At 38.6% G+C, this 25,657-nt stretch overlaps 2 protein-coding genes and 1 long non-coding RNA gene across 7 annotated transcripts in view; 1 reads left to right on the top strand and 2 right to left on the bottom strand.

The window, feature by feature from the left end:
* add2 (adducin 2 (beta)) overlaps window positions 1–14,538 on the bottom strand; it is a 24,677-nt gene extending 10,139 nt beyond the window's left edge. Inside the window, exons 1-9 of one of the 3 annotated variants that reach the window (XM_015003018.2) lie at window positions 14,392–14,538; window positions 6,700–6,882; window positions 5,635–5,776; window positions 4,089–4,240; window positions 3,864–3,944; window positions 2,898–3,047; window positions 2,643–2,786; window positions 2,388–2,486; window positions 1,484–1,660 (exon numbers count right to left, since the gene is read on the bottom strand). In XM_015003018.2, coding sequence (XP_014858504.2) covers window positions 1,484–1,660; window positions 2,388–2,486; window positions 2,643–2,786; window positions 2,898–3,047; window positions 3,864–3,944; window positions 4,089–4,240; window positions 5,635–5,776; window positions 6,700–6,840 — 1,086 coding nt within the window. In that variant the 5' untranslated portion in view covers window positions 6,841–6,882; window positions 14,392–14,538. Of the gene's footprint in view, window positions 1–1,483; window positions 1,661–2,387; window positions 2,487–2,642; window positions 2,787–2,897; window positions 3,048–3,863; window positions 3,945–4,088; window positions 4,241–5,634; window positions 5,777–6,699; window positions 6,883–8,621; window positions 8,801–14,391 lie in introns of those variants that run through there. The other 2 variants (XM_088009089.1, XM_088009088.1) reach the window with 2 other exon arrangements.
* On the top strand, window positions 8,880–16,410 carry LOC148157734 (uncharacterized). Its single transcript, XR_015764297.1, has 2 exons — window positions 8,880–9,090; window positions 15,645–16,410. It is a non-coding gene; the product is annotated as an uncharacterized LOC148157734 (long non-coding RNA).
* On the bottom strand, window positions 16,411–25,657 carry figla (folliculogenesis specific bHLH transcription factor). 3 transcript variants are annotated; one of them, XM_015003013.2, is made up of 6 exons: window positions 25,296–25,654; window positions 23,565–23,711; window positions 23,357–23,446; window positions 21,560–21,709; window positions 17,534–17,596; window positions 16,411–16,642 (listed from the first exon to the last, which is right to left on the bottom strand). In XM_015003013.2, exons 1-5 carry the CDS (start codon window positions 25,479–25,481, stop codon window positions 17,582–17,584), a joined length of 588 nt encoding a protein of 195 aa, XP_014858499.1. In that variant the 5' UTR covers window positions 25,482–25,654; the 3' UTR covers window positions 16,411–16,642; window positions 17,534–17,581. The 3 variants fall into 3 exon arrangements, with proteins under 3 accessions (XP_014858499.1, XP_014858497.1, XP_014858498.1); XM_015003011.2 differs by lacking the exons at window positions 16,411–16,642; window positions 17,534–17,596 and adding an exon at window positions 19,698–20,113 and having other exon boundaries at window positions 25,296–25,657; XM_015003012.2 differs by lacking the exons at window positions 16,411–16,642; window positions 17,534–17,596 and adding an exon at window positions 19,698–20,107 and having other exon boundaries at window positions 25,296–25,657.

The raw sequence follows: 25,657 nt of genomic DNA, 5'->3' as shown, positions 1-25,657 counted from the left end.
TCTTTTATTCTTTTTTGTTTTGAAGCATCAACAGAAAATGCAGCAAAAGTGCTTTCCACCACACTATAAAATTGATAGCAATGCTTATAGCAAGCAGCTAAATGCTGCCACGATGGCATGACATCATGGAGAGATTTACTAAAATATCCACAGAAACACAAACAGTTAACTGTAGCAAAACTGAAAAATGCCAAATTACCAAAAGTTACATCAAAACAGAGTAAATTTGCTAGCATTAGCCTAGCATGTTAAGCAAACCACACAGAAGGAAAACAACAGCAGTGAAGGGCGACATTTTGTTCACTGAGATATATGATCAGAAATGTATTGGGTAAAGTGCTGTTGGAACATTATTAACCGGGTTCAGCTCATACTTATGCTCAGATTAGCATTAGCTTTGTTAGCCAAAGCAAAATGCTGCTAGCTGCATTGGAACAAAACGCTGGTTGCTGTCAGAAAAAAGAAAAATAGAAGAGGTTGTTGCCTTTAGAGTTACTGTCTACACAACATCACTGATTAAATACAGAGCTCTCTGACTGCCCTTAAAAGCTACTGAGTTTTTTCAAGCGCATCCCTGGTATTGATTTTATTAACTTTAATCAAGTATCTGAATGGGATTTGGCTTCAGTTATTCTGAATAGATTCAAATCTCTCAGAAAAACAAATCCTGATCTGTACATCCCTACGTTTTTTATTTTGTCACATGGCCAGAGGAGTCACAGAATCCTAAAGGTTGTTCTGTATTTTGTGGGAAAAGTTTAAAGCAAAATCCCAGCAGAGAAAATGATTTTACTTTTAAGCAGTTTAGCAGAATAAAAAGCTTCAGGGTGTCAGATTTTAATTCCAGCAAGAGGTCAAAGAGGTAAGCTGGGTGAGTTAATAATGGATTGTTTAAACCCACAGCCGTACTCAGATAGCTTGTGGTTCATCAGACAGAGAAGGTTATAATGTTCAAATCAAATCCAGGTTCTTCGCTGCAGCATCAGCAAAGCACTAAACCTCAAGTTGCCAGGTGAACTAATACAATAAGAAATTAATCGCATGACAAATTCAAATGAGAGCAGCAATTTTCATTCTTATGGTTAATAATTTTTGAAGGGCGATTTTGTCCACAGAGTCATCCGATCCATTTTATTTATGGCTTTGGGTGTGTGTGTTTTCTATTTCCATTTTATTTATTGTTTTTCGTTGTCGTGTCTCATTTTGGATATTTGAAACATCTTCCAGTGACCAATATTAAAGTTTGTCTTTGACAAGGCGAACTTGCATTATTATGCCACTATCAATATTTTACTTTAAAATAGTCTTAAAACAACAATATTATTGTTGATCAAAATAATTTATGGGATAATTTATCTGTTATTATGACAGACCTAGTTTTTTTTTCCTTTATTAAGCAGATAAACCTCGTTGAGATCCAGATCTCATTTACAAGAGGGACCTAAATAAAGTCCTGACGTTATTTAGTTTATCCGTTGCTTACCAGATTATCCAGAGTCCTCATAAGAGCTTCAAACTCATGTTCCCCAGTGCGGCTCTTATGCAGGGGCCCGAAGGTGGAGCCGGCCCAGCTCACGGTGCCGGTTGGGTTGGGTTTATGGATCGCCCGGTCCAACATAATCAGGTTGTGCTCCCCTCCAGAACTACACAAAGCTGACACCTGCCAAAGACAAACAGGCAGAGCTAATCCAGCTGAGACTGATGTCTACAGACAGTTTCTGTAGAAGAAGGCTGGCCTTGGTTAGAAAGAAAGAGCTAACCACATTTTCTGTATGTTGCAGAATCAGCCTGGCATAAAAGTATCTTTTTAATACGTTAAAACTTTGACCATTAAGAGCTTTATCCGTAATGAACCAGCAGGGGTTACATAGACGAGAGGACAACGCAAACCATCACTTATCATGCAGGTAAGGACTGAGATGGGACTCAAAGGAGCATAAAGATTAGGATTGGGCTATAATAACTATGTAAGTTACTGTCAGTCAATGCAACATACGTTAATATTAGGATTGTTTTCACAGACTGGAGCTAAAAATGCCTTCAACTTAACCTTCCTCTCACTTTTCTTCTCCCTCTACTTATGACTCTCCTCTCTAGCTTTACTTTACTCCTGACAGCAGTGCAGCACACAGTAGCCAGCTTTGCAGCCAGACCAGCAGGAAGTGGCAGTGTCGGTTTTTCAAATGAAAGTACATTTTAATGATTCACGACATGAATTAATTTCAAACTCACTTCATTCTGAAGGCGTGGCGGCTTTTATTTGACCTTGACGGTGCGCCACGATCAATTACGTGTTGAGGAAACTCTGGTATGCAGTTTGTCATACAGTAAGTTTAAGTTACTACGGTGTTCATACAAGTATTTCTGAGCCACCTTGCGAGTGGTACCTGGATCTGGCAGGCTGCCTGTATGTGGTAGATGGTGTAGAAGGCCTCCTCCATCGATTCCCCCAGAGCCACGATGCCGTGATTCCTCAGCACCAGAACCTGGCGGAGAGAAAAGCAGCGAGTAGCGGTTCAGGCTTCAATCACTAATCCAGCGTAAGAATACATCACCTCTGCATTCAGCTCTACAGCTCGATGGAGGGGGTGGAACACCAGATCAGTGTCTAATTCAGTCTGGTCTCTTGTGGTGTTGTTCACCTTACAAGTGGGTCCTAAGCTTTTCTGCAACTCCATCCGGTCCTCTTCCTGCTCCACTACGCCGTTGTAGTCGTAGTAGGCCACATCGCCAACCAGCAGAGCCTCATGGGACAGCGGCAGCAGGCCGCTCTTCATCGCAGAAACCTGGAGACGGTAGACTGTCAGCCTCAGAGGGTAATGGACGTTCGCTTTTCCTGAATCCGGTGTCAGGTGTCTATTCTGAGCGAGTCTGCAGAGTAACCGTCACTGACTCACCGCCGCCGTAGCAGGTGTGTGGAGGTGCAGCAGGCAGCGGACGTCGGGTCGGGCAGAGTAGATGGCCGAGTGCAGGCTGAACTTGTCGGTGTCCACCTGGAGGTTGGTGCTGCCCTTCTCCACCACCTCACCCAGAAGATTCACCTTCACCTGTTACAAATGCAACACAGCACCATCAAAGTTACGGAAGCCATAGGAAACCTTCGGAGACACGTTTCAGCTCAAGTGAAATTTCACACTTTGATTTTATTGATTGTGTTTTATGGAGTGATTTTACAACTCTATGTTCTTATTTTGATTTTCTGCAAGTCTGAAATTTTTGCTATTCTAATTCCAGTGCTCTTGATTTTGGTAAATTTTAGAGTGCAAAAATTGGTCTAACTTTCTTTGTATAATTTTCTTATGTCAGTGAAAAGTTAGCCTAGTGTAAACCAGCTCCTTGTTCTACGCTTCACTCCGTCCAGAGGGTCTGGACCCTCAGCCGTTGAGAAACTATCGCTTCCTGAAGGCGTAGACCGTGTCGATGTTTAAATTATCGCCCAGTCACTAACGTTTGTCCGTGACGTTAGAAATGCGCCAGTTTGACGCAATGAAGTTTACTGGAAATTGCCTGCGATGTAAACAACCATCCTCCACTGCAAAGAGAGAAGTGTGTTCACTCTTCCACTGCTAAAACTACAGTCTACAATGTTAGAACAGCGCAGAAAATCAACATCATCATTCTTAACTTCTGTTTGCTGATCGGCCCGGTTGAAAGTCTACATGAGGAATCAAGTGGAATATCGTAGGAAGGCAACGGCCATTCTAGGACAAAGTGTCTTTAGCTGAAGAATATTAAACAGCAATGGTTTAGATTGACCAATTTGCAGAATTTCTATTTCAGGTTTTTATATTAATATTCAACACTTTTATTCTATCAACAACAAGGCATTTTCTGTGGTGTTCAGCAGTAAACTCTGGACTCACCAGACTGGATCCGGTCACCTCACTGTAGGCCAGGCCTTCTGGAAGCACCAGGAAGTGTTCCTGCTCTTTACTCACACGTAGCTGCCAGAAAGGAGGACACACCAGTTAGAGCACCAGACAAGACAGACATTACTGGCTATCGACACACAGATAAATGGCCTCTCCTCTTAGCACAATCGTCCTAAAACCAATAAAAGCAGGAATGGAGCTGGTTTCCAAACCAACCGTGAGAAGCGTGTGGCTGATCTGGGCCCAGCCGTAGAGGTCGAAGAGTCGGTGGGTGCTGGCCAGTTTGCAGCGCATCAGCCGCTCCCCCTTCACCAAACTGCCAGGCTCCCAGCCATGCAGGTCGTTGATGGGGGTCACCATCATCATGTCTGCCAAGAAGAAGCAAGAGGAAAATAATGAAAGCCTCTTGGTCAGCCAACGAAAGTTTGTAAAAGTGTAAATCCTATTAATTTGTTACAAATGCACAAAATACAATGATGTGACTTTTTTTAATTTGGTGGGTTGATTTGATTTAGCAAATGTGCTGAACAGTTTTCATAAAATTAGCTCTTAGCAAAAAGAAGTATTGATTCAGAATGCAAGTAGATAAACTAAAAAAAATCCACTTTAATGCAAATATTGATGAACACTGGATGAGGCACAGCTAAGTACTTTCTGAGGTTTATACAGACATATTATGGAATATGGAAAAAACATATTTTTGTAAAAGTTACATTCTGCAGCTTTTAAAGAAACATCCCTGTGCATCAAACTGCTGTGTATTAATATTTTCACACTAACATCTGGAGTGTTTGTTAGTCTGTCCAAAGCACAAAGTTCTACTCAAATCTCCTATACTCTGAATCAAACTCCATATTTTGTGATATTAGGACAGAAAAGACTATTTTTGCCTGGCATCACACATAGATATAATTACGGTATTTTTATGTAAAAACCATCTCTGCTGTAGTTTTTTATCAGCCTGCTGAACAGGTTTTGTTTACCTCTCTGGTGTGTTTGCAAGATAAAGACTGGCCGACGTCCAGAAAATCCTGATATATACAATTACATCTAAAAAAAGCAACAGTTACATTCATTTTAAGATTTATTTTAAGAAGTCCAGCATTAAGAAATAGTTATTTTTAACAAACTACTTGTGGGCTCCTCAATTTCTTAATATGGGACTTCTTTCTCCCACAGAAAATCAAAATAAAAGTCAGGTTTTCCTACTATAATAAAACACATGTAACTTAAGTTTTTTTTTTTAAACACATCAAGATTGCCAACTACTTTGTAGAGAGGAGCTTTATTCAGCCCATTTCCCTGCTGCTCTACTAAGTCGTCGCGTTTGGAGCTCAAAGGCGCTCTCTGAAAAGGAACTGATTTTCTTCCAGCCATGTTTTAAGCTGTGGTCGACCCATAAGGTCTCCCGTTTCCTCCTATAGGAAGCTCAACACACACAAATTATAGGAAACACATGAGCAGGTGAGGTATAATGTTTGATTTTAGTACATTTTTCAGGGTGGATTGACTTTGTGCATTCTCTGCATTTTTATTTTGCTGTTTTTATCATACGATGCGTTTTTGTTTTTCTTTCTGAGACAATTCATGAAATCTGTGTCAATTTCACACACTGTCCTCTCTGAGGTGTTGCACATTAATCCCGTTTCACATTTTAATTCCACTTTATTCTGTTCTGGGTTTATTTACTTGTTTTGATTCATGGTAAACTTTCATAAAACACATAAAAAAAAAGAGAGAGAGGATTTACTGCAAAACATACTGGAAGGTGAGACAGGCAGGGCGGCTGGTGAGCCGTGAGAGGCCATGAAATCGGCGAGCTGCCTCAGGGCCCACAGATTGGATGAGCTGCCGCCCTTCTTCATCTGTTCCTGGATCAGCACATCCAGCTCCTCTCTGAAGGACTGCCAGCAGACACATCAAGTTAACAGACGAGATCTGAACCACAGTAATACACACACACACACATATATATATATATATATATATATATATATATATATATATATATATATATATATATGCTTCCTTGAACAGGTTAGGATATGTTTATTACTTTTTTTTACACAAAATCATTCTTGGACAATGAGATTGTTTTCCACTTTGAGCTCTCTTAGGGCCTTTTGTCACTTTAAATCCAAATAAGCCACTGCTAGGCACGCCGTCCATTTTACATTTGCATATGAAAATGGTTGAAACAAATGTGTAATTATACAACCGTACATCTTTGAAAAGCAGAAGCAGAACCTCCTGCACAATCAACAAGAATGCAGCAAGTTGTTCTGAATGGTAAGTCAACAAAAAAAAAAAAAGTATTTTACCAGCAGCCATTGTACAGTGCACATAGCGGTAAAATCAGCTGACCAAACGAGATGGAGTTACATACCAGATATTTTTTTAAATGGCTTGTTTTCCAGACACCAAAAAACATTAAATTATTGACAAAAAACTGCAATAATTTAATGTTTTTAGTCGTCTTTTTAGTCTCTTTGGCTGTTTTTAGAAGCAGTAAAAACCCAAATGGAAGTTGAAAAATGTGCTAAATGTGAATTTTTCATAAGACATCCCCTTTAAAGGAAAGCCTCTGCAAATTCACCTCAAGGTGATCATCTAATTTCATCAGCAACATGTTGCGTCACTGCTGACATTAGCAGACTCAACCAGGCCTGGCTTTTTACTCCAATTACATCCCCTCTGCTAAAGAGGCAATTCAGAGATTTATTGTGAGGGCATGATCACATTTAGAGAGATTAGAGTTAAGAAAAAGGCAATAAAAAAACTAAAACACAAGAGTACCAAGTTCTGCAGAAACAAGCAGCCTTCTCACCGGACTCTGAAGGAGGCTGGAGATCCGTTTCTTGTGTCCAGAGACGGGGGTGGAGTGCTGGGGAGACTGGAGGCTCTCGGGGACCCCATCGCTGGGGCTGCGCTGCACCGGAGTGCCCTTTGGGGTGGGAGACTTACTCATCTTCTGTGTTTTATAGTGGGTGTGTTATAGCCTGGTGGAGACCTGCCAAAAAAAATAAAGCTACATTATGCATTAGAAATGTGATGTATATATATATATATATATATATATATATATATATTTTTTTTTTTTTTGCCCATTTTTATTGTCCAAGTAGCCCACACCCAGTCAGATGCAGTGGAGAGCAGCATTACTCCAAAACATACATTTCAGTCTTTGATCTGTTTGTGTGTTTAAAGAGTTGTGGAGAAGACCAGCTTTACCAACTGGGACAAGCAACTTCATAGCATGATGCTGCCACCACCATGCATCACCGTGGAGGTGGTATGTTCCCATATGATCTGCAGTGTTATGTTTTAAAGCAGGTAAATATTTTAAAGGGAAGGAGTTTAATTTGTGTCTCATGGTTTTCATCAGTGGATTCTTCCTACATGCTTTGTTTAAAACTTCACTAAGAATTATTATGGGTTGTTCTTAATAAGCAGAGGGACTCCATTAAAATTTCTGAATTGGTTAACTGCAGAGTCTTTAATTGAAAACCATATACTGACAAAATAAGCAACATTTTCAGTTAAAAGCCCCTTTTGCTGTTAAATTATTGAATAAATAGAAATCTTAGCTCAAGAATAAAGAATTTATTGTTTTTAATTTGTTATTTAGGTTATTCAACCATCGGTTTGGTGCAAAGTGTTTTTCTACCCATTCAACTTTCAAGTGTTTCAGGAACTCCAGATAAATTTATTTAAGACGCTGACAATGGCGTCTGAGTAGACTAAAGGTGCTACTTTAGTCTCGAATATGCTCGCTGATTTGCTAACTCCTTTTAGCACAACTTGAACACATTCATAGTCTTTCCCATCAGATTGATTTTTGAAGCAAAAATTACCCCCAATACACCAAGAGAAGCAGCTTTGTCATTCAGTGTTTTCGTTAGCAGACAGGTTGTGCGTTGGATTTAGGGGCGTATCAGAAATTTGCAAATATAAAGGTTCCAGTCGTAACCTTTGTAAATGAAAAAAACAAACAGATAAATGACATAAAACAAACATTAATGCATTAAGATACACATAACTAATAAAAATCAAGACTTTTAACAATGATGCTCCTTGTCCTCTTCAATAAAGACCAAATTTCTGAGCTGCTAGCTAATAGTCGACTCTCCCACCTAATTTGCATATCTGCATTTTGTCCAGAGTTACATTGGTGCTGCTGCTTTACTGATTCAACCTCTGTACTCCTTGGTCTCCATGACAATGTTCGTTCTCTAATTTTCTAAAACAAATTACACACCTGGCCCTCTGAAACCAATGTGTTGTTTTTACTTTGGATTTTTATCTGTAAAACATCTTCAGTTATGAACTACCTCTCTAGATGCATTGACTTTTGTGGTTATAACGTGATAAAAAATATTTAAGGATCTGTCTGTATAGGTCCATTAATCTGCGACAAATGAGAAGCTATCTTAAATATGCTAATCCTAATCTCTTTACCTCACTAATGAAGAAACAGATTAAGTCTTTTCAAGTAATTTCTCTTAAAAGATCAAGAGAATCCAACATGCACATCAACTTCAAAAGAATTAAAATCCATAAATAAATAAATAAAAATTCAACAAGCGTTATCAATAATTCATAAAACATAAACCATTCAATCAAAGTCCTGTAGATCAACTATAAATACCTGACTTGAAGAGTCTCATTTCCTGCTTGCAAGCAGAAAGTGAACATCAAGTTCTCATTTCCTTATAACTTTTAAATGGAGGCATTAAGTGAATACTATACCATTACATTAAGGATGCTGTATTCCTCTGGGTCCCGACCGCAGGAAACGCAGCTCAGGCGGAAAATGCACGCATAAGCACTTGGATCTCACATGCAGAGAGCGAGAGAGCACCACTGAGAGGGAATGATACAGCTCTGTTGTTGAGGAAAGAGTAAAGAGTTACAGTAAGGATCTGGAGCGGAGAGCCAGCCGGCCGGCCCCTCCCTGGTACACACCGACCGAGCTGCAGGGACCAGATAACGGCCTGAACACACCACGCCCTCCGCTGCATCCCGCTAACCGACTGACTCACTTGATTTGTGAGAGCTCTGTAAAAGCTCCGCCGACACGCGCTCTCAGGTTACAGCCCCTCGATTTTTCGAAACGGATCCGCGCGGACGTTTGTTAGAGCTCGCGACAGGAAACATCAGGTTTCACTGAGCCTCCGGATTAAAACACGCGCTCCAAACCAACGGGATTAGCCTTCGAGTAAGTAAATATTACATAATCGGGACACAATAGCGGTTAAATATGGAATAGAGATCCTGAGTTGTAGCTTAAATATAGAAATAATAGAATATTCTATTTCGACAAACAAAACAAAAACCGAAGAAATATTGTTTTAAAAGCAGCTGGAATAAAAAGTAATTAATAACAACCCAGAATAAAAAAAAAGCCAAAAACGAACAAAAATGTATAAGAAACAATCAAAATTGCGAGTTATTCGAAATTAGCATATATTTCTTTTACTCTAACACGTATGAGCGTATGAGCGCGCTTTTACGAGTTTTTTTGTGTGGGTTCAGAAACTGACAGTCTGACGGGACAATCTCCACAGTCCGACCGTGACATTTGCCGCGCTCCTCCTGAGTTGCACTAAAACTGAGGGAGGGCGAATGCGGGAGGTCAGGGCCATCACTAGGTCTTAATGACAAGGGGGCTTATGCCCCAGGGGGGAAACAGGATGTGAGCAAATGTAGCAGCCTTACCAAATTTCACAAACTGAAACAAGAAAGAAAAAGTTAAATTCCACTTTTAAAATAGTGTTCAGGGTAACAGAAAACTTTTCTACCACAATATACGACTAAAAACAGTTAATCAACATCATAAAATGGTGTCCCAGCAAACGTTGCTAAGATAATTATAATTTTTTTGTGGCTCCACGCCTAAAATTGTTAGGTACCCTTTGAAGAACGTTTTGTGCAAACTTTCATGCTTGTATTACCTTCTGAGCAATTCTGCCCATAATATCATATGAAGTAAAGGGAAACTGACAGATTTATGATCATATTTGAGATAAAATTTCCACTTTTTGTTATTTATTTAAACTCATATTCTGGCCACATTATATTGAATTTGTGGTCAGTTTAAAAAAACAAACGGCAAAATACCAAATTATTGTGGTGTGTGCGGGGTGTGTGTGTCTTGAAAATATCTTAGGGAGGCTTCAGCCCCCATAAAACAGGCCTTTGGGGACACACTGTAAGAGGTTATTCCAATGTATAATTTCACATCTTTGTTAAATCTTTTGTTTTTTGTACTAACAATAATATTTAAAGTTGGTTAACTTTAAACCATTCAGAAATATTAAATAAATGATTGCACTGAAAAAAGAGGAGCTCCAAAAAAAAGCTAAATTGTTACATGTCATCAAATTAAATTTGTCAAACTTAATTATTTACATTTATTTAACATGACAACTTAATTTGATTGGTTGTAACAAATGAAATCCATTTCTGAAAGTTTGATCACCTGTTTTTTCCCTATGTGTAATACTAAAAGTATCATCTGCGAACATAAGAGCCAGTGCTCTTTCACAAACAGTTTTTAAGTCATTGATGCAGATTAGAAATAAAAGAGGGCCCCAAAATGAAATGACATTATTTTTTAAATGTTTGAAAATAATTGTATGAATATGTTAATTGTTTAACAGCAGAATGTTTCTAAATCTGCATCTCTTGTTCTGCTTCAGACAATAGATGTTGGTTTAGATATCAGGGGGAAGGAGGATGCAGCAGACAGTCACTGCCTCCCCCTCCTGCAGGGAGGGTCCTAGTGACTCAGGCTGGTGCTGCTGGTCTCCTCTTTAGTCGGCCTGATGCCTGACGACGCTGCATCATCACATTACTTTGTTCCATGGACGCTTTCCTTTAAAACAGCTGGCCGCCCCGCTGAGTACATGAACGGGAGATTTTAATGTCGCTGAAAATATTCAGTCGTTTACCTTTACATGAGTTTTTATTCAACCCTGTTAAGCCTCACTTAGTGCTCATGTCTGAGTGAGAGCTGGCACTCACAGATGGGAGTTTCATTAAGCAGCTTTGGGTTAGTTTTTTTTTTACTGGTTAATGGATTTATGGTTGACAGTAAAAAAAAGAAAAGAAAAGAAAAAAAAGGTTTTTCTGTCTGTTGACATGAAACTTTTTACTTTTATTTTTGTAAGACAGTGACTAGTGTTTCAGAAGCGTCCAGCGGCTGCAGGTTTGTGTTGAAGGAGAAACTGATTAGAGAACCACCTTGAGTGTGATGGCTGAAACTCAAATACTGTTGGGTGTTCCCCAAACACACATCAAAACTAGTTTTGGAATCGATAAAGATAAGACTGAGGTTTTGGAAAGACCAGGACCTCAATTTTAGAAAACGTATGGACTAAAAGCTGAATCTGTGCCAGTAAGCCAAGAGATAGAGTGGACAAATATGCAGCCATGTTCATCCACTGACATTACTGATGTCCCGTCTGTGACTTACATCAATCCTGACTTGAAGAGGCAGAATTCTGTGTTTTCCAGATGCATATTACTGTTTTATAACCATGTTACCTTCAGTTGTTATGAAAATACAGTATATATTAAATATGACTTAAAAGAAATTTGACTTCATAACTTAATGCCTTGATGTTGGGGCTCTGCCTCTTTAAGAAGCTCCTGCTCTTTCTGAAACTCCACCTTCAGGAAGTCAACAACATGGCTCCTCTATTAACCCTTTAACAATGTTTTTACCAGGGTTTAACTGAGAAGTAACTACTATAATGAGCTCAGCAGATACAGTTCCACCAAGTGTTTGCTAATTGCTGCTGGCTAGTCTGGAGGAGCTGAATGGGGGGAGTTGCAGAGGAGGGCTGCTCTGTGAGGTGGAAGCTCAGAAGCTTGGAACCTGCAGCTTAGAGGAGGATTTGCATCTCAAAGGCGGAGCTAGATCCACTCAGGAGTTTTCCACAGCTGAGTGGTTGCCATGGGAGATTAAAGGATCTCTTAAACATGCATGAAAGAATCAAGGCAACACTCCAGACATGTTTTTGACAACTTGTAGAGATATAAAATTTGACTTAGTACAATACATGATGAATTTAAACTTATGCAATCAATTTCAGTTTTAAGAATCATTGTTCACTCCCTCAATGAATGAATGTAAACTTTAAACCATAATTTTTTTTTTTAAGTTGAAACTCAGTCTTAAGGAGGTCAGTGGGAGTAATCACTGAAATGTCTCTTGGCTAAGACGAGATCTGGTCAATGATTTTAGATCCAAAAATGAAACTTCTGAGAAAACCAGAGGCATCAGATTTCTTCACAGTTCTGACTCCAGAGATCTGGCGCTGGAGTCAATCGAAGTGGCTCAAACGCATCATGTTAGTAGTAGATCTGCTCTGCCTCACACACACACACAAACACACACACACACACACACACACACACACACACACACACACACCCTCCGAGAGGGAGAGATTCCCCTTGCAGAGATGATCATCTTGTAGCAGCCTGGCCCCGGGTCCGGCTGCCAGTCAGAACGCATTGTTCACTAAGCTACAGCTGACAGAAGGTCATGGCTCCCCGCTGACTGTCCTCTGGGGTCTGTCTTCATCTGTTTGACTGGCAGGAAGCTGCAGGGATTCACACAGTCTCTGCCAGCACAGACACACAGCCAGGCTCCGTGCATATCAGCACAGGTTGCTACACACTTTTAAAAAAGACAAGAAATATCACCCTAATTCTAAATGCGATGCAAACATGTATGGCTTAGTTATTGCTATCATAATCTAGTGTATGAAATTCGCTAGCATAGCGTTCCTTCAGTTTGAACTCTTGTTAATGAGACACCAGAGTTGCTCTCCCTCCACTTCCTTGTAATCACCGCCAGCCTTTTTTGAAACTAATTTTTTGACATTCAGTCATGTCAAAAACTTCAGATATCCACGTTTTAAAAATACAATTAGCAAGCCATACGCCACATATACCTGTTATGCAGGCTCTCTCAGTCTTGACTAGAAAGATTAACTGATTAATCAGCAATAAACCAGCTTGTGATATTTCAGTTTCCTATTAAGAGCAGAAAAGCTCTTATGATAATTTGTTGAATAAGTGTTTGAAAACTATTAAGAAATTTAGTATTTATTCTAAATCTTTGTTTCTATGGAGCTCCCAGACATCCAGTATTAGACATCAAGTTTCATCACCATTTATCACTATTGTGACAATAAAAGTTACAATAACAAATATTCATTACTTTATTTGCATAACTGTATGACTGTGAGCCACAGCAATCATAGACCCCCAAACATAAATACTGCTCTTGAAAAGCATTCCAATTTGTATAATGCTTCTAAAGGTCATCAGTCACATACAGTGTATTTTGTATCACTAAGCTGCATTTTCAGGTTGTGAAGTTTCAAGCAGGCTGAAGTGAAGTACACGTATTAAATACAGAATGTATTTTTGATGGGGGACTGATGAAACTTCCAGTACAAAATGTGAAAAAGTCAACCAAACAGTGTGATATATAAACAGACTTAAAATGAAAAGAGACATTACAGAAATCAAATGAAGTGGAACCCATAGTGAAGTGGATGAGTCAATAAAAAGATAGTTTTTTTCTTAGTGACAGGAGATAGTTACAGAATTTGACTGTCACAAACGAACAGTTTTAGTGTAACACAGCTTCACTTAGCTGTATGGAACATCATATGTTCTTCCAGTTCTTTTGGAGTCATAACATTTCATTTCTGATATACCCTGGCTTGTTATGTCAAATACAAACTACGGTGGTTGTTGCGAAGTAAAGTCAAAGAGCGCAGTCTATCTTGATATCGCGAGTAAAAGGCTAATAAAACAAAAGGAAATCCAGGATGTGATCAGCTCTGCGCTTTGTTTAGTGCGCCCAGGCTCTGCAACCCGAGTGTTACAGTACTGTTGTTTCTCTTCCTCCTGTCCACATCACGACAGCGGCCCGCGCGCAGCATGGCTGCCTAGCAACACTCGCGAGCGCTGCAGCATCAGCACCAGCAGGACCAGTGAATAATGGCTCCCAGCCTGAGGGCAGGCAGAGGCGAGCAGCAGCAGCTCGACACTCTACCAACCTAAGCTAAACGCAAAAGCCTCTTTCTGTCAGCTAAAAGGCTCGCGCGGCTCCCATAGCGACTCCGCATCGAGTCGCAAAGGCTGCTGGGCCACAGAAACCAGCAGCACCGTGTTTACTGTGCTAATCTGTAGGCGGCCACAGCATCACACCTAATAATTTCCCCACCATTTATGGTGTAGTTCAAAACACATTTTAAAGTCAATAGAAAGTCGCGCGACATAAACCAATGCGCGCGAGAAGACGGCGTTCTCTTTTGTCATGGTTTCTATTTTAGTGCAGCTATTGGAAGAGAAAAGGAGAGCAGCACCCAGTGAACAGAGGACTGCATCTCCTCAGACATGTTCTGTATAAAGCTAACAGGATGGAGTACAACGCCCAGTCCTTTCATCTTTAATGTAAAACAAACAAAAAAAACCAGCAGCGTCAACTCACCTCACGATAGCGTCCGATGTGAGGCACACCCACGGCCTAAAGGTGGCTCTTAGAGGCGCAGATTTAGTCAGTAATATAGCCAATATGTTTCAGCAGCGCTCCTATATGAGGAAGCTCCGGGGCCTCAGCTGATCCCAGGTCATTAGACCTTGGTGTGTTTTTTTTTTCTTTCCACCGCTCGGTTCGCCTGGACCGTCCCACTGCCACGCCTTTCTTGTCTGACACCCAAACGCACCGAGCCAGCCAGTCAGTCCGCTGCGGAGGGAAGCTTGGCACCGTGCTTCATTATTGTGTGATAAAGCTGTGGCCCACGCACAATCCTGCTGGATTTATGGCGCTGCCTTCTAAAACGTGAAGCTGCTCAGAACCACATCATCGATCAACAATAGATTGTTTTAGTGTCAAACAGGCGCCATCTTCTGTTACAAAGACGAAATGTATAGAAATTGGGGGAAAGAAATTGCAAATATACTTTTCACAAAGCTACCTGCCCCACCCCCTCAAATGTAATACTCTAATCATGTTATGTTTTCAATAGCTGAGTGCAAAATAAAAGCAGGGCTGTGGTATGAAAATAATACCTCAGCCTCAGCTGAGTGAAAAATCATAATTAAAGCTGGGAAGTGGTGTCATATAAAATTAACCTTTATTTAATGCTTTATAACACTTATAATAGCTAGAATGTTATTCTCTCATTAAAGTATACTTGGAGTCTTGCTTTGAATCTCATGCATGTTTGAGAAACCCTCAACCATTCAGGGATGTCTAAATGCTTGCTCTCACAAAGTCCCGCCCATTTCCACAAAGCCCCTCCCCCTATTTTCTCAGTACAACGCAAAACTTTAAAGGGTTAACAGAGGAGCCATGTTGTAATAACTTCCTGAAGGTGGAGTTTCAGAAAGAGCAGGAGTTTTTAAACACCTCAATTTAGAGGTAGTAAAATACAAAGTCAATTTTCTTTGTCATATTTCATATTCAGCATATTAGTAACAGCTGAAGGTAAGAAAGTTAACAGATTGTGCCATAAAATGGCACTATGTGAGTGGAAAACAATGCTACCCATTTAAGGTGTGTTCTGTCAAGCTAGCCAGGTTACTATGTGCCTGTATCTAAGGAGTGGCTTTGACTGGTCCCTCTGCAGGTCTGATTGGGGAGGTGCTGCACAGATGTTAGTCCTTCTGGAAGGATCTTCTCCCCAGAGAGTTCAGGTTTGCACCCATCTCACTCACAAATACCTTTCTCCCCCTTCGCAGATGGCAGCCCATCTCCAGGAAGAGTTCTGCTGGTACCAAACAACTTCCACTTACAGAAGATGGAGGCCATCGTGCTCACTGGGGCATTCAAAGCTGATTTTTTTTTTGCACCCTTCCCCAGATTTGTGCCTTAAGACAATTCTGCCTTATAAGTCTACAGAGTTCATTTGGTTTAATGTTTTGTTTTTGTTTATATAGACAGGTTCCTGGCTTTCCAAATCCTGCACATTCAATTTAACTTGTCAAGTGGAGAGAGACTTTAAAGATTATAACTGGAAACAGGATACAACCGAGCTCAATTTTGAGCTCAATAGAAAAGGCTTTTCTCTGCTTCACACACTGAGCAGCCATGCTGAGCTCGTCTTCAACGAAAATGTTGTTGCAGCTCTTTTACACACGAAATGTCCCGAGTTTGTCCCAGAAAAATACAGGGTATGTCTTTCATTAATCCCAAACTAGAGCATGGTTAAGTAAGCTGCACTCATTCTAAGTTTGTCATTAAAAAAAACAAAAAAACAGCAGTGTTCAGGTCAAAGTGTAAGAAAGTGAGCTGAACTCATGAAGTATCAGAGGTCAACTACGTCACAGTTTTAATGACAACCAGCCTCACTGTAATGTAGTCATTGCACTTAGATTTTTTTTGTAAATATATTATTCCACTGAAATGACTAAGTGTTATATAATGCAGTATGTCATGCACAGTAATTTAGGTTTTGATAATTTTACAATTCCTGTGGTAATTTTTAATAAAAAGTCAACATTGCAATTCTTGTTCTCATCTTTACTTATCCAGTTTAGACCAATGAAGGCAATGGCTCATCCAGGAAGTAAAACATTGATATTTCTTGACCTTTACTACAACGTAAATGTTCTCCATCCAGTGGGCTCAAACAGAAAACAAAAGTTACATTTACAATGAAATTTAGATTTGAACAAAAAAAATTAAATAAAACCAAAGAAAAAAAGGTTTCTTCTCAATGATTTCTTCACAACAGCTCCTGAAAACAACAGAGATATTAGATTTCTATCCAATCAGTTTAGTTATAGTGACTACCTTAGAATATGTTTATTTTCTTGAGATTCAGGAAAGCTTTGCTAAAAATAGCAAAGTGTTTAACGCAGAAATCACAAATGTCCACATTTTAAAGGGATTTTAAAAGACTGGCCAACACTGAGTCATACATCATAAAATACATACTTTTAATGCTTTCCTCAATAAATATAAACATTGTAAATGAGAACTAGCAATTGTCTTATTTGATTGATTAAAGGTGATTTAATTAAAATGTGATGATAATAAATTAGAATATTAGTTCTAATCAGACAAGGCTCATCAGAAACATTTAAAGAATGGGACGTCATTTTGTCATTTGCGATTCCACTCACGCTAGTCTGTGGCAGCAGTTAAAGTTCACCGCCACAAGAGGGCAGCAGAGGAACGCATTTAAATTCAGTAGAAAAAGAGCTTCACTGTGGTACTAATATTTTTAGGAAAGAAGAAAAGTGGAAGAAGTTTGCTTATCCAATATGTTTTTGACCACATACAAGAGGAACACAGTCTGTGCTAGATCTATTAAACTGTTTTTTTCTTAATGTTTAAACAAATGCCAAAAATCTTCAAAAAGTTTTGTTTAAATCACTATTTTTTATAAGAGCACATTATAAAAAATCTTAATAAGGTGTTCTGATTTTGCAGTAAAAAATTAACTTAATCCCAGATTTTAAAACAATTGCTTAAAAGTGTGGGCTTTCACATATTTTGCAATCTCAAAGTGTTTTTATAAGCTAAAATTTGGAATTTCAGTCACTATTGATCAAGTTCAAATCTATATATTGATGAGACTGATATAATAATAACATACATATTAAAAATAGGAGATAATTCCAACCTGTCAGATGTTTTACTGCCGGTTCAACCAATCTGATCAAAGTGCCCATCAAGGGTGAGACATCTGTTAAATAAAGCAGACAGAAAAAGAGGTCAAGTTTACACATTTTTTAGAAGATAACACACAAAGAAAACCAAATAAAAATCACTTTCAATAATTAATATTTGAAGCTGAAACATCCTCATCTGGATCAAGGCTCTTATGTCAATGTGCCATTTTGTTGTCTGGTGAAAAACACAAACTTGCATTAAAACCTAAAAATCTGGGTGCAAGATCAATTCTGTTAGAACAATGGTACAAGTTTGTCCTCTGTAGGGGTAAAAAAAAAAAAATCATGGTTTGATACAAACCTCTTCACCTTAAATTATCCAATCAGACGATGAAGCACTTGTGAAGATAGTGCGACTGTTTTTCAGATGTCAGACAATCAAACGCTTTGTGCTGATTGCCAGTCGTAATTGTAGTGCATTTCTGCCAGATCACTTTTGGAATCAAACATATGTGATTGCCCATTGTTGGCAGAGTTAATCTCTGGAGAATCGTAAACGAAGGCTGCACGTCTTTGTTTGAAAGACTGCACGGTTTTTTTTTTGGTTTTTTTGCCTTCACACGGTTGTGTTTAGATAATTTCTGATTACTAAATCATGCATTTATTCAATTTGTTTTCAGAAATATTTGTTACAAACTGAAAAATTAGACAGTTTCACAAACATTCTTTAATTGCTTTTGTAGTTTGACAAACTCCAGTGGTGTAAATGTGTTATTGGAGGAAAACTAAAGAAACAAATGCCCAGAGGATCCCTTTGTCAAACACATCTAATTTTCCTTCAAGATTCGTCTGTCAGACAATGTGGTATGCTTCCTAAATAAGCCTTACATCTGCAGTGAGCTGCAAGACCTGCTGAACAAGAACAATTCAGCCTTTCAAGGGAGAAAATTAGGTGTTGAGGACGGAACCAACCTTATATTCCAAGTGAGAAACAGCAGAGACATTTACAGATGGAAGCTACGAGTTTAGGATTGTGTTTGACGAGTTTAAAGCTGCAGTATGCAACTTTTATTTAAAAAATAAATAAAATAGATGTCTTACATATTTGTTAAAATTGTCACCATGTGGTGATCTGCCTCTCCTGGTGCTCCTACTGTCATTGGCAGAAATACACCACTGTCAAAAACAACCAATCACAGGCAGGAGGAGGGTCTTGGCACTGTCAATCCTGCTTGTGCACGAGCTGCTCTCACCCTCCCCTTTGCTCTCTGCTCTCCTACAAGTTCCCCACAACAGACTCTGCAATGAATGCTAAGGCTAGTTAGCATGGCCACATTTGATGGTAAATAAACTGTTTTTCCTGGAACGGTAAGTTGTTTCCCTTCCATTAGGACATTTAGCAGCGCTTCCACAAGTATGATTGACAGCGCTAAGACCCTCCTCGTGGTTCTGACTGGTTAGTTTTGACTGGAAGTAAAACATTTCTGCAGGAACACAGGGAGGAGTTTGATCTTTTCACAGATTATCTGTCTTACATTATACTATCACAGCAAACTGGTAGACATATTCAAGTCTGTACTTAGAGACTTGAACATCACTAAATCAAACTAATCTCTTTGGGTCAAGTAGTAACGTCTGCATTTGTTTACGTATTAACTTAAATGCAGTCGCCATTAGACAACAGGCAGCACATTGTGTTTACAAAAGTAAACATGTAAACACAGATTCAACATGTTTTTAATGCATGTTGAGCCAATAAAACTATAACTAGACTCATTATCTGGGTAAGCCACATGAGCCATTACATATAGTAGACATCAACACTTTTGGCTTCCTACAACACAAAACTAACTAGTTCAATGCGATAGTGAGATGAAACAGTAGCTTTATTGAAATAAACCTAATAAAAAAAACAAAAAAAATGAAAAGGAGGATGTGATTTGTGTCAGATTTAAGGACATATGTGAAGATGGACTGCAAACAACTTGAGTGACAAAATAGATTTGTGTTGATTGACTAAGAAAAAAACAAAGTGAGCTATTCTTTTCACTGCAGTGTAAACGTGACTTAAGTTTTAAACTTCTCAGCCTCAAATGTGTTTTCTTTCAGAATAAAATAAGACTAAAAAATGTTTTACTAACAGAGATCTAAAAAATAAATGTACAAACACAAATGTGCTGATATTGTTTTATTACTGATCTAAAATCTCAGAGTTTTCCATCTGTTAAACTTTAAATACATTTACTTAAAGTTTTATTTAAAGCCTTTTATAAACAAAGCAATAAAGACTTAAAGTTATACTGAATAAAACTGACCAATTACATACAGTGTAATATTTTAAACAGGTAGTTTTTGACTCTGAATCAGCGTCTTCATTATGTGGTGGGAGTAAACTCCAGTCTTGGGAAAGTTGTGCTCCCCACGGCGCAGAGGGTACAGAGAGGAGGATGACCTGAGGGGGAAGTGGCCATGTAGAGCTCTTCACTTTAGAAACCAGTTTTTCCCTTGAGTCAAGCTTTGCTGTATTTTTTTCCCCCAAGTTTTAAGTTTTTCTTCTGCAGCAGTTCTTCAGACACAAACCATTGCTGAAACTCAAAGGCAGAGGACAGACTGAGGTCATTCTGGACACTTTTGTCCTCCACTTGCCTGTTAATTTCTTTAATATGCCTTCTGAGCTGGAATGATGACTGGACAGTATATTAGTAAAAAACAAACGACTTAAAATACAGAGGAAGGTAAAAAAAAAAAGGAAAAAAAAGGAAAAACACCATTTGGCATGTGTGTTGAACAGTACTGGATATTTTCTGTACAAATACGAGTAGCGTTAAACCTCCTGACATTTGTTGTTGCTCTAAACCAGGGGTCACCAACTCCAGTCCTCCAGGGCTACCATCCTGCAACTTTTAGATTCACCTCTGCTCCAAAATGTCTGAGTTCCCTCACCATCATTCATTCCTCTCTGCAATAGGGTGGAAACGAGCAGTTTATTTGATCCAGGTGTGTTTGAGCAGAGACACATCTAAAAGTTACAGGATGGTAGCCCTCGAGGACTGGAGTTGGTGACCCCTGCTCTAAACTTTGAAATTTAACTAAATTTTGAATGACAAACTTTTTTTTTTTTTAGTAAAAACCCGTATTTGTTTTCTCCAATAATGTGCATGACAAATATGTCTTGTAAGCACGAAAAAATTAAGATTTTTTTTCTTTTTTAAACTTGGCCAAATAAAACGGTCACACACTGGCTAACACTCCTGAGAGGAGAAAACAAAGGAGGGGAAAAAAAGTTTTAAACTTTTACAGTTTTGTAATGCAATCATAGCATTTCTATATTTATTAGTTTGTTTTTCTTTACTAAAATGCTTTGCAGAAGATTTTATAACTCTTTCATTTCAGATTCCCTAAACGAGTTGATACGGGGAGAATAAACTCTTCCTGAAGCAGCTTCTTTGATTCAGGGGAAAAAAAGACTATGGCACCATAACCAACACATTAGAGTCGTTAGGATGAGCCACATCAGTCTTTAGCACAGAGACATTTATAGTCTCTGTTTTTATGACAAGCACTGATTATATGAAATAGAGATTGAAACTCAAAGTCTACCATGTTTTATGCAAACAAAGCAGATATTTTAGAGGTAATTCTAATAGAACTAGACATCATGAGATCCAAGATTATTCAGAAGACATGGCATAGTGCTAATTGTCCAGGTGTGATTTTGCTGACGTACATTACTTTATCCTAGAGGATTATTCCCAGACCCCAAGTATTGAATAAAAGTAATGTGAACTTATTTTCATTTAGAACATGCAGGAAATAATTCAGCTTTGATATTTGTGGCCATTGCTTTGAATTAGTTGTATAGGTTGACGAGGAATCAATCTTTTTCATTTCTTTCTCTTTTTTCCCCGTTTTAAATGTGAAACATTTCACAAGCAACAGGAAACTAACTCAAACTTACCGAAAGGAGAATCTCCTGGTTTTTCAGTTCAGAATACAATGAATGAGGAAAAATAATATTTGTAAAACTGAATAAATACCGGCGCTTGATCAGGAGCAACTTGGATGATGAGCTGGTATGCAGGCATCACACAGTTTTGCAACACCAGCCTGGGCATTTCACCGTCCTCTGGCGCTGGTTCTGGAGGCAAAGTGAAGCCGTCTTCCAGGTGGTCGTCTATGTTCAGCAGCTTTCAGAGGGAAAACCCCAAAATAAAAACATTAAAGGTAGGACTTCTTTCTGCTCTAAAAGTTGGCAATGCCTCTCAATTAGGAAAAAAATGAAGTATGCCTTTAAAGACAAGCATAGCATCTAATGGGGATTGAGATCTAGGCTTTGACTAGACCATTTTTCAGCTAATATATATCATCAGTCAGTTTGGTGTGGACAATTCAATCAGTATTAAAAATAGGACTTTATAGAGAGATTTTCGTGCAAAATGCAGCTGAAGTTGAAGCTGAAGATCAAACATTTTGTAAACCATCCAACAGTCACACAAAACTCCTAAGCAAATAAAAAAAGGACAGCTAAACTAAAATGCCACAGAAAAAACAAAAGCTTACATATATACGTCAATTAGTTAGAGATGGATAAAGTGTGAACTATATGTATATTTTTTTTCTTAGTAAAAATGTGATCTATGCTTTGGCTATAGGTTTAGGTCTAAATGAGAAAACCTTTTTGGTCGTCTTTAGACAGTCCTGCCAGTGAGCAGACAAAATAATGATAAAACACTTTGCCAGCTAATCAGTTTTTTTTGTTTTGTTTTTTTAAGCAGAGTGCTTCTGCTGTTTTTTCCTAATACTGTGCATATTTGATACTTTTGGTTGTTTTGCTGTAAAGTCAAATCCATTTGTGTTATTTTGATTGTCATAAATTGGGGTAAAAGTAAACATAATTGCAATGCAAACAGGTGATGAAGTAAATAATGCTGCCTGTATAGTGCAGGTAGCCATTCAGTCTGCCTGCACTAAACAGCTCAAGTGACAAAGTTTCAAACTGCTTCCTGACTTCCTGTCACCTTGGCAGGTCAATGAAGCAGCAACCTGATTAGTGAGCATCGACACCGAGTTGACTGGGGATTTGAAAACTGTGTTAGAAAGACAATGTCCACTCAGCTTGGCTTTACATCAAACAATGATGTCCTGAACAACTTGTAGTTGATAGCTGTAGCTATGAATAGCTTTGTGAAGCTACATCAGAGTCGCAATGCAACGATTAGCAGAGGAAAGTATCACATGAAGAACTGCATTTTAACTTCCTCAATTATTTTACAGCTCCAGGTGGTTTTAGGAGATCCACCAGTGCTAGCAAAGCACAGCCACCATTAATGAGGTCTGCTAGATACCCTGAGATTATTATTTTTATTTTTTTATTTTTTATGTAAGCCTCAAACTTCTCAAAACCTCCTAAAGAAATCACAATTGACCGCTAGTTCTCTCTCTCCAAAGTTGTGGGTGGAGTAGTTGAGTGAATACAAAACGTATGTCCACTTTCTGGCTTATTCTGAGCTTAATGTGTACTTTGCAACGCAGAACAATTTGTCTCAATATTATTACAAAAGAAAGTTAAAAAACTGAAGTATTTTTTTACTTGTTCAGAGTTCAAAATGTCAAAGATGGATAGGTTAGGGTTTTAACAGTAGAGAATCAGACTAAATATTTATTTGCAGCAGATTGCTAAGATGTTTAAACAAAGTATCATTCCAATTTTTTTTCTCCATCTATAAAAAGGCAGTTATTGCAGTAACAAGCAGCTACAAATGGTTTGTAGTGTTAAAGTTCAAGTCGACTTTAAACTACCTGGTAGGAGTGCAAAATAAAAACAAAACACTCACATCATCCATTCTCCATAAGTCACTGCCCAGCCCTTCAGTCTGACTGAAAGTGATTGCATTCTTTAGGAAATCAGTCCCCATGCCATCATTCTAGGGGAAAAAGAAAAAAAAAAAAAAAAAAAGAAGAAACCATTTCAAAGCCAATCACAGTACCGTCCTTGGAGACAACAGATGTATGTTGTATTAAATCTGTGAATCAAATACCCACATTTTCAGTATCACGCAAAACGGCAAGCAGCAGGCGGATGTATTCAGTGGCGGCTTTGAGTGTGTCCACTTTGCTCGGCTTGCGGTCAGGCCGCATCAGTGGAACCATGCGCTTCAAACGGGAGAACATGGCATTCAGGTTCCTGATCTGCACGGAAACAAAGAGGACAATGTCATGACAAGAGGCAGCATGGCAAGAATAATGGCAACTCTGAATATTCCTGCTGGATGAGAAGCAGCAACATTTTTCAGTTTCATAACTTCAAATTAGCTACAGAGCAGGTCATTGTAAATAGGGCAGAAGTAAATGATCAAATTAAACAGCATTAAGTTTGATGCCAACTTATTTTTTTAAGTCTCAAAAAGACATTCCAATAATGTGTTTTTCAGAGGTTTACATATATTCACTCATAAAAGGAACTTTTAAACTGTGGAATGACAACAGAATATTCATCCGTCCATCCGTCTATTTTCTTACACCCTTGACCTCATGGACTCATGTATTCTAGTGAACAATGATTGCTACTGCTGCAGATGAGATCCGGTTCCAGTGGTGAAAACAACATGAAGCAGGTTCCCCACCATCACTGAACCTGATAAATCATCCATCCATCAATCCCTGAAACATCAACTCCATCTGAGAGCCTCTTTCAGGTGCAGGGATCATTGATACAAAAAAACTCCCAGTAAGTCTGACAGCAGAGCATGCAGAAATGCTGACATTCCTCCACTCCAATGTTTAAGTGGGTTTGTGTGTTCGAGAAGTTATTGTGTTTGAATAGTTTAGTTATGAAAGGCTACATCTGCACTTATACTACTTTTAAGCAATGTTGTAGTTTCAACTAAAAACAGATGTCTTGTCATTAAGATTTGTTTAAGTATTGTTTCAAAAAGTGAAGAATGTAACATGGCTTCATTTAATTTGTTGAATGTGCTGGACTTTATTTCCTTTAACATACTTTTAATTGAGATTTCATGTCATACTGTAAATCTGTTCACATTTCAAGTATTTTTGTTACAGAGTTGTGCTCCATACGATGCTTTAAAGAAAAAATAACATTGCAATATTAAAATTTTGTATTACTTTGGTGAAAATATTTTTAATTCGTGCTACACTTACATTGGATTAAACTAAAAAAAAATTGTTAGATTAATCCATAATCATTAGGTGTACCTCTAATTTATGCAAATATTACTTTCAAATAATGTCAGGAATAATTCAATTTTAAACTTAGCTGGATTTAATCTTCAGTTCAGAAACTTCTGAAAGCACAGTATAGCCAATAATGAGCATCACTTGGGTTATTAGAACAATTTAAAATAAAAGTATTCTCAACTCACGTTTCTCTGTGATTTATATGCTACAAGTCAGAGGTACAGCTCAACAAATTTGAATATCGTTGTCAGCTCCAAGTCCAAAAATGTTTTAATTGCCTCTGCTACACAATCTTGTGTGTATTTCTTTCCACCACTTCTCTTTCCATAAAATATTCCAGTAATAAAAAGTCAGCAATCTTCCCCCAGAGTTGTGGAGGATAAGCTGCAACATGTTCATAACTTTAGTAAAAATAGCTCCTAACTGAAGCTTTCTGATAAAGTGAACTTTATATTGTCGTTGGGCGTCCATGAAAGAAATACACTTGTTATAATCAAACTTCTGTTATTTTTTTTAATTCGACTTAAATTCACCAACCGAGATTCACACAGTATACAGTAGTTTAGCATTACCCACCCTGAGACGCTCCTTGGCGTTGACCAGCTCTCTCTTCTTCACGGTTTCGCTGAAGTCCTCGGCCACATAGTACAGCCCGTCTCTGCTTCGTTTGAACTTCTCGATGCTGCAGTAGAGGGGCAGCGCGGACTCCCCGGTGAGCCGCTTCAGAATGTCACTCATTTGTTCTGGTTCTGGAACCTTCATTGTAGCAGCTCTCGTTCACTTAAGAGAAAAAACAAAACACACGTCCTCTTTTCACTTTATTTCAGTCGGCGCACGTGAGTATGCCCCGAGTTTGACATCCGGGAGAGCAGAGGAACACACCTGGACTTCCCGTTGTGTTAATTAGCCTCGCGCCAACTGTAGCGGATCTTACCTGA

The sequence above is a fragment of the Poecilia mexicana genome, unplaced genomic scaffold (genome assembly GCF_051168715.1).
Source record: "Poecilia mexicana isolate PSO_F unplaced genomic scaffold, ASM5116871v1 scaffold_9, whole genome shotgun sequence".
NCBI classification, from domain to species: Eukaryota; Metazoa; Chordata; class Actinopteri; order Cyprinodontiformes; family Poeciliidae; genus Poecilia; species Poecilia mexicana.
The sequence above is the reverse complement of the archived record's forward strand: the minus strand, read 5'-3'. Positions and strand labels throughout refer to the sequence as shown.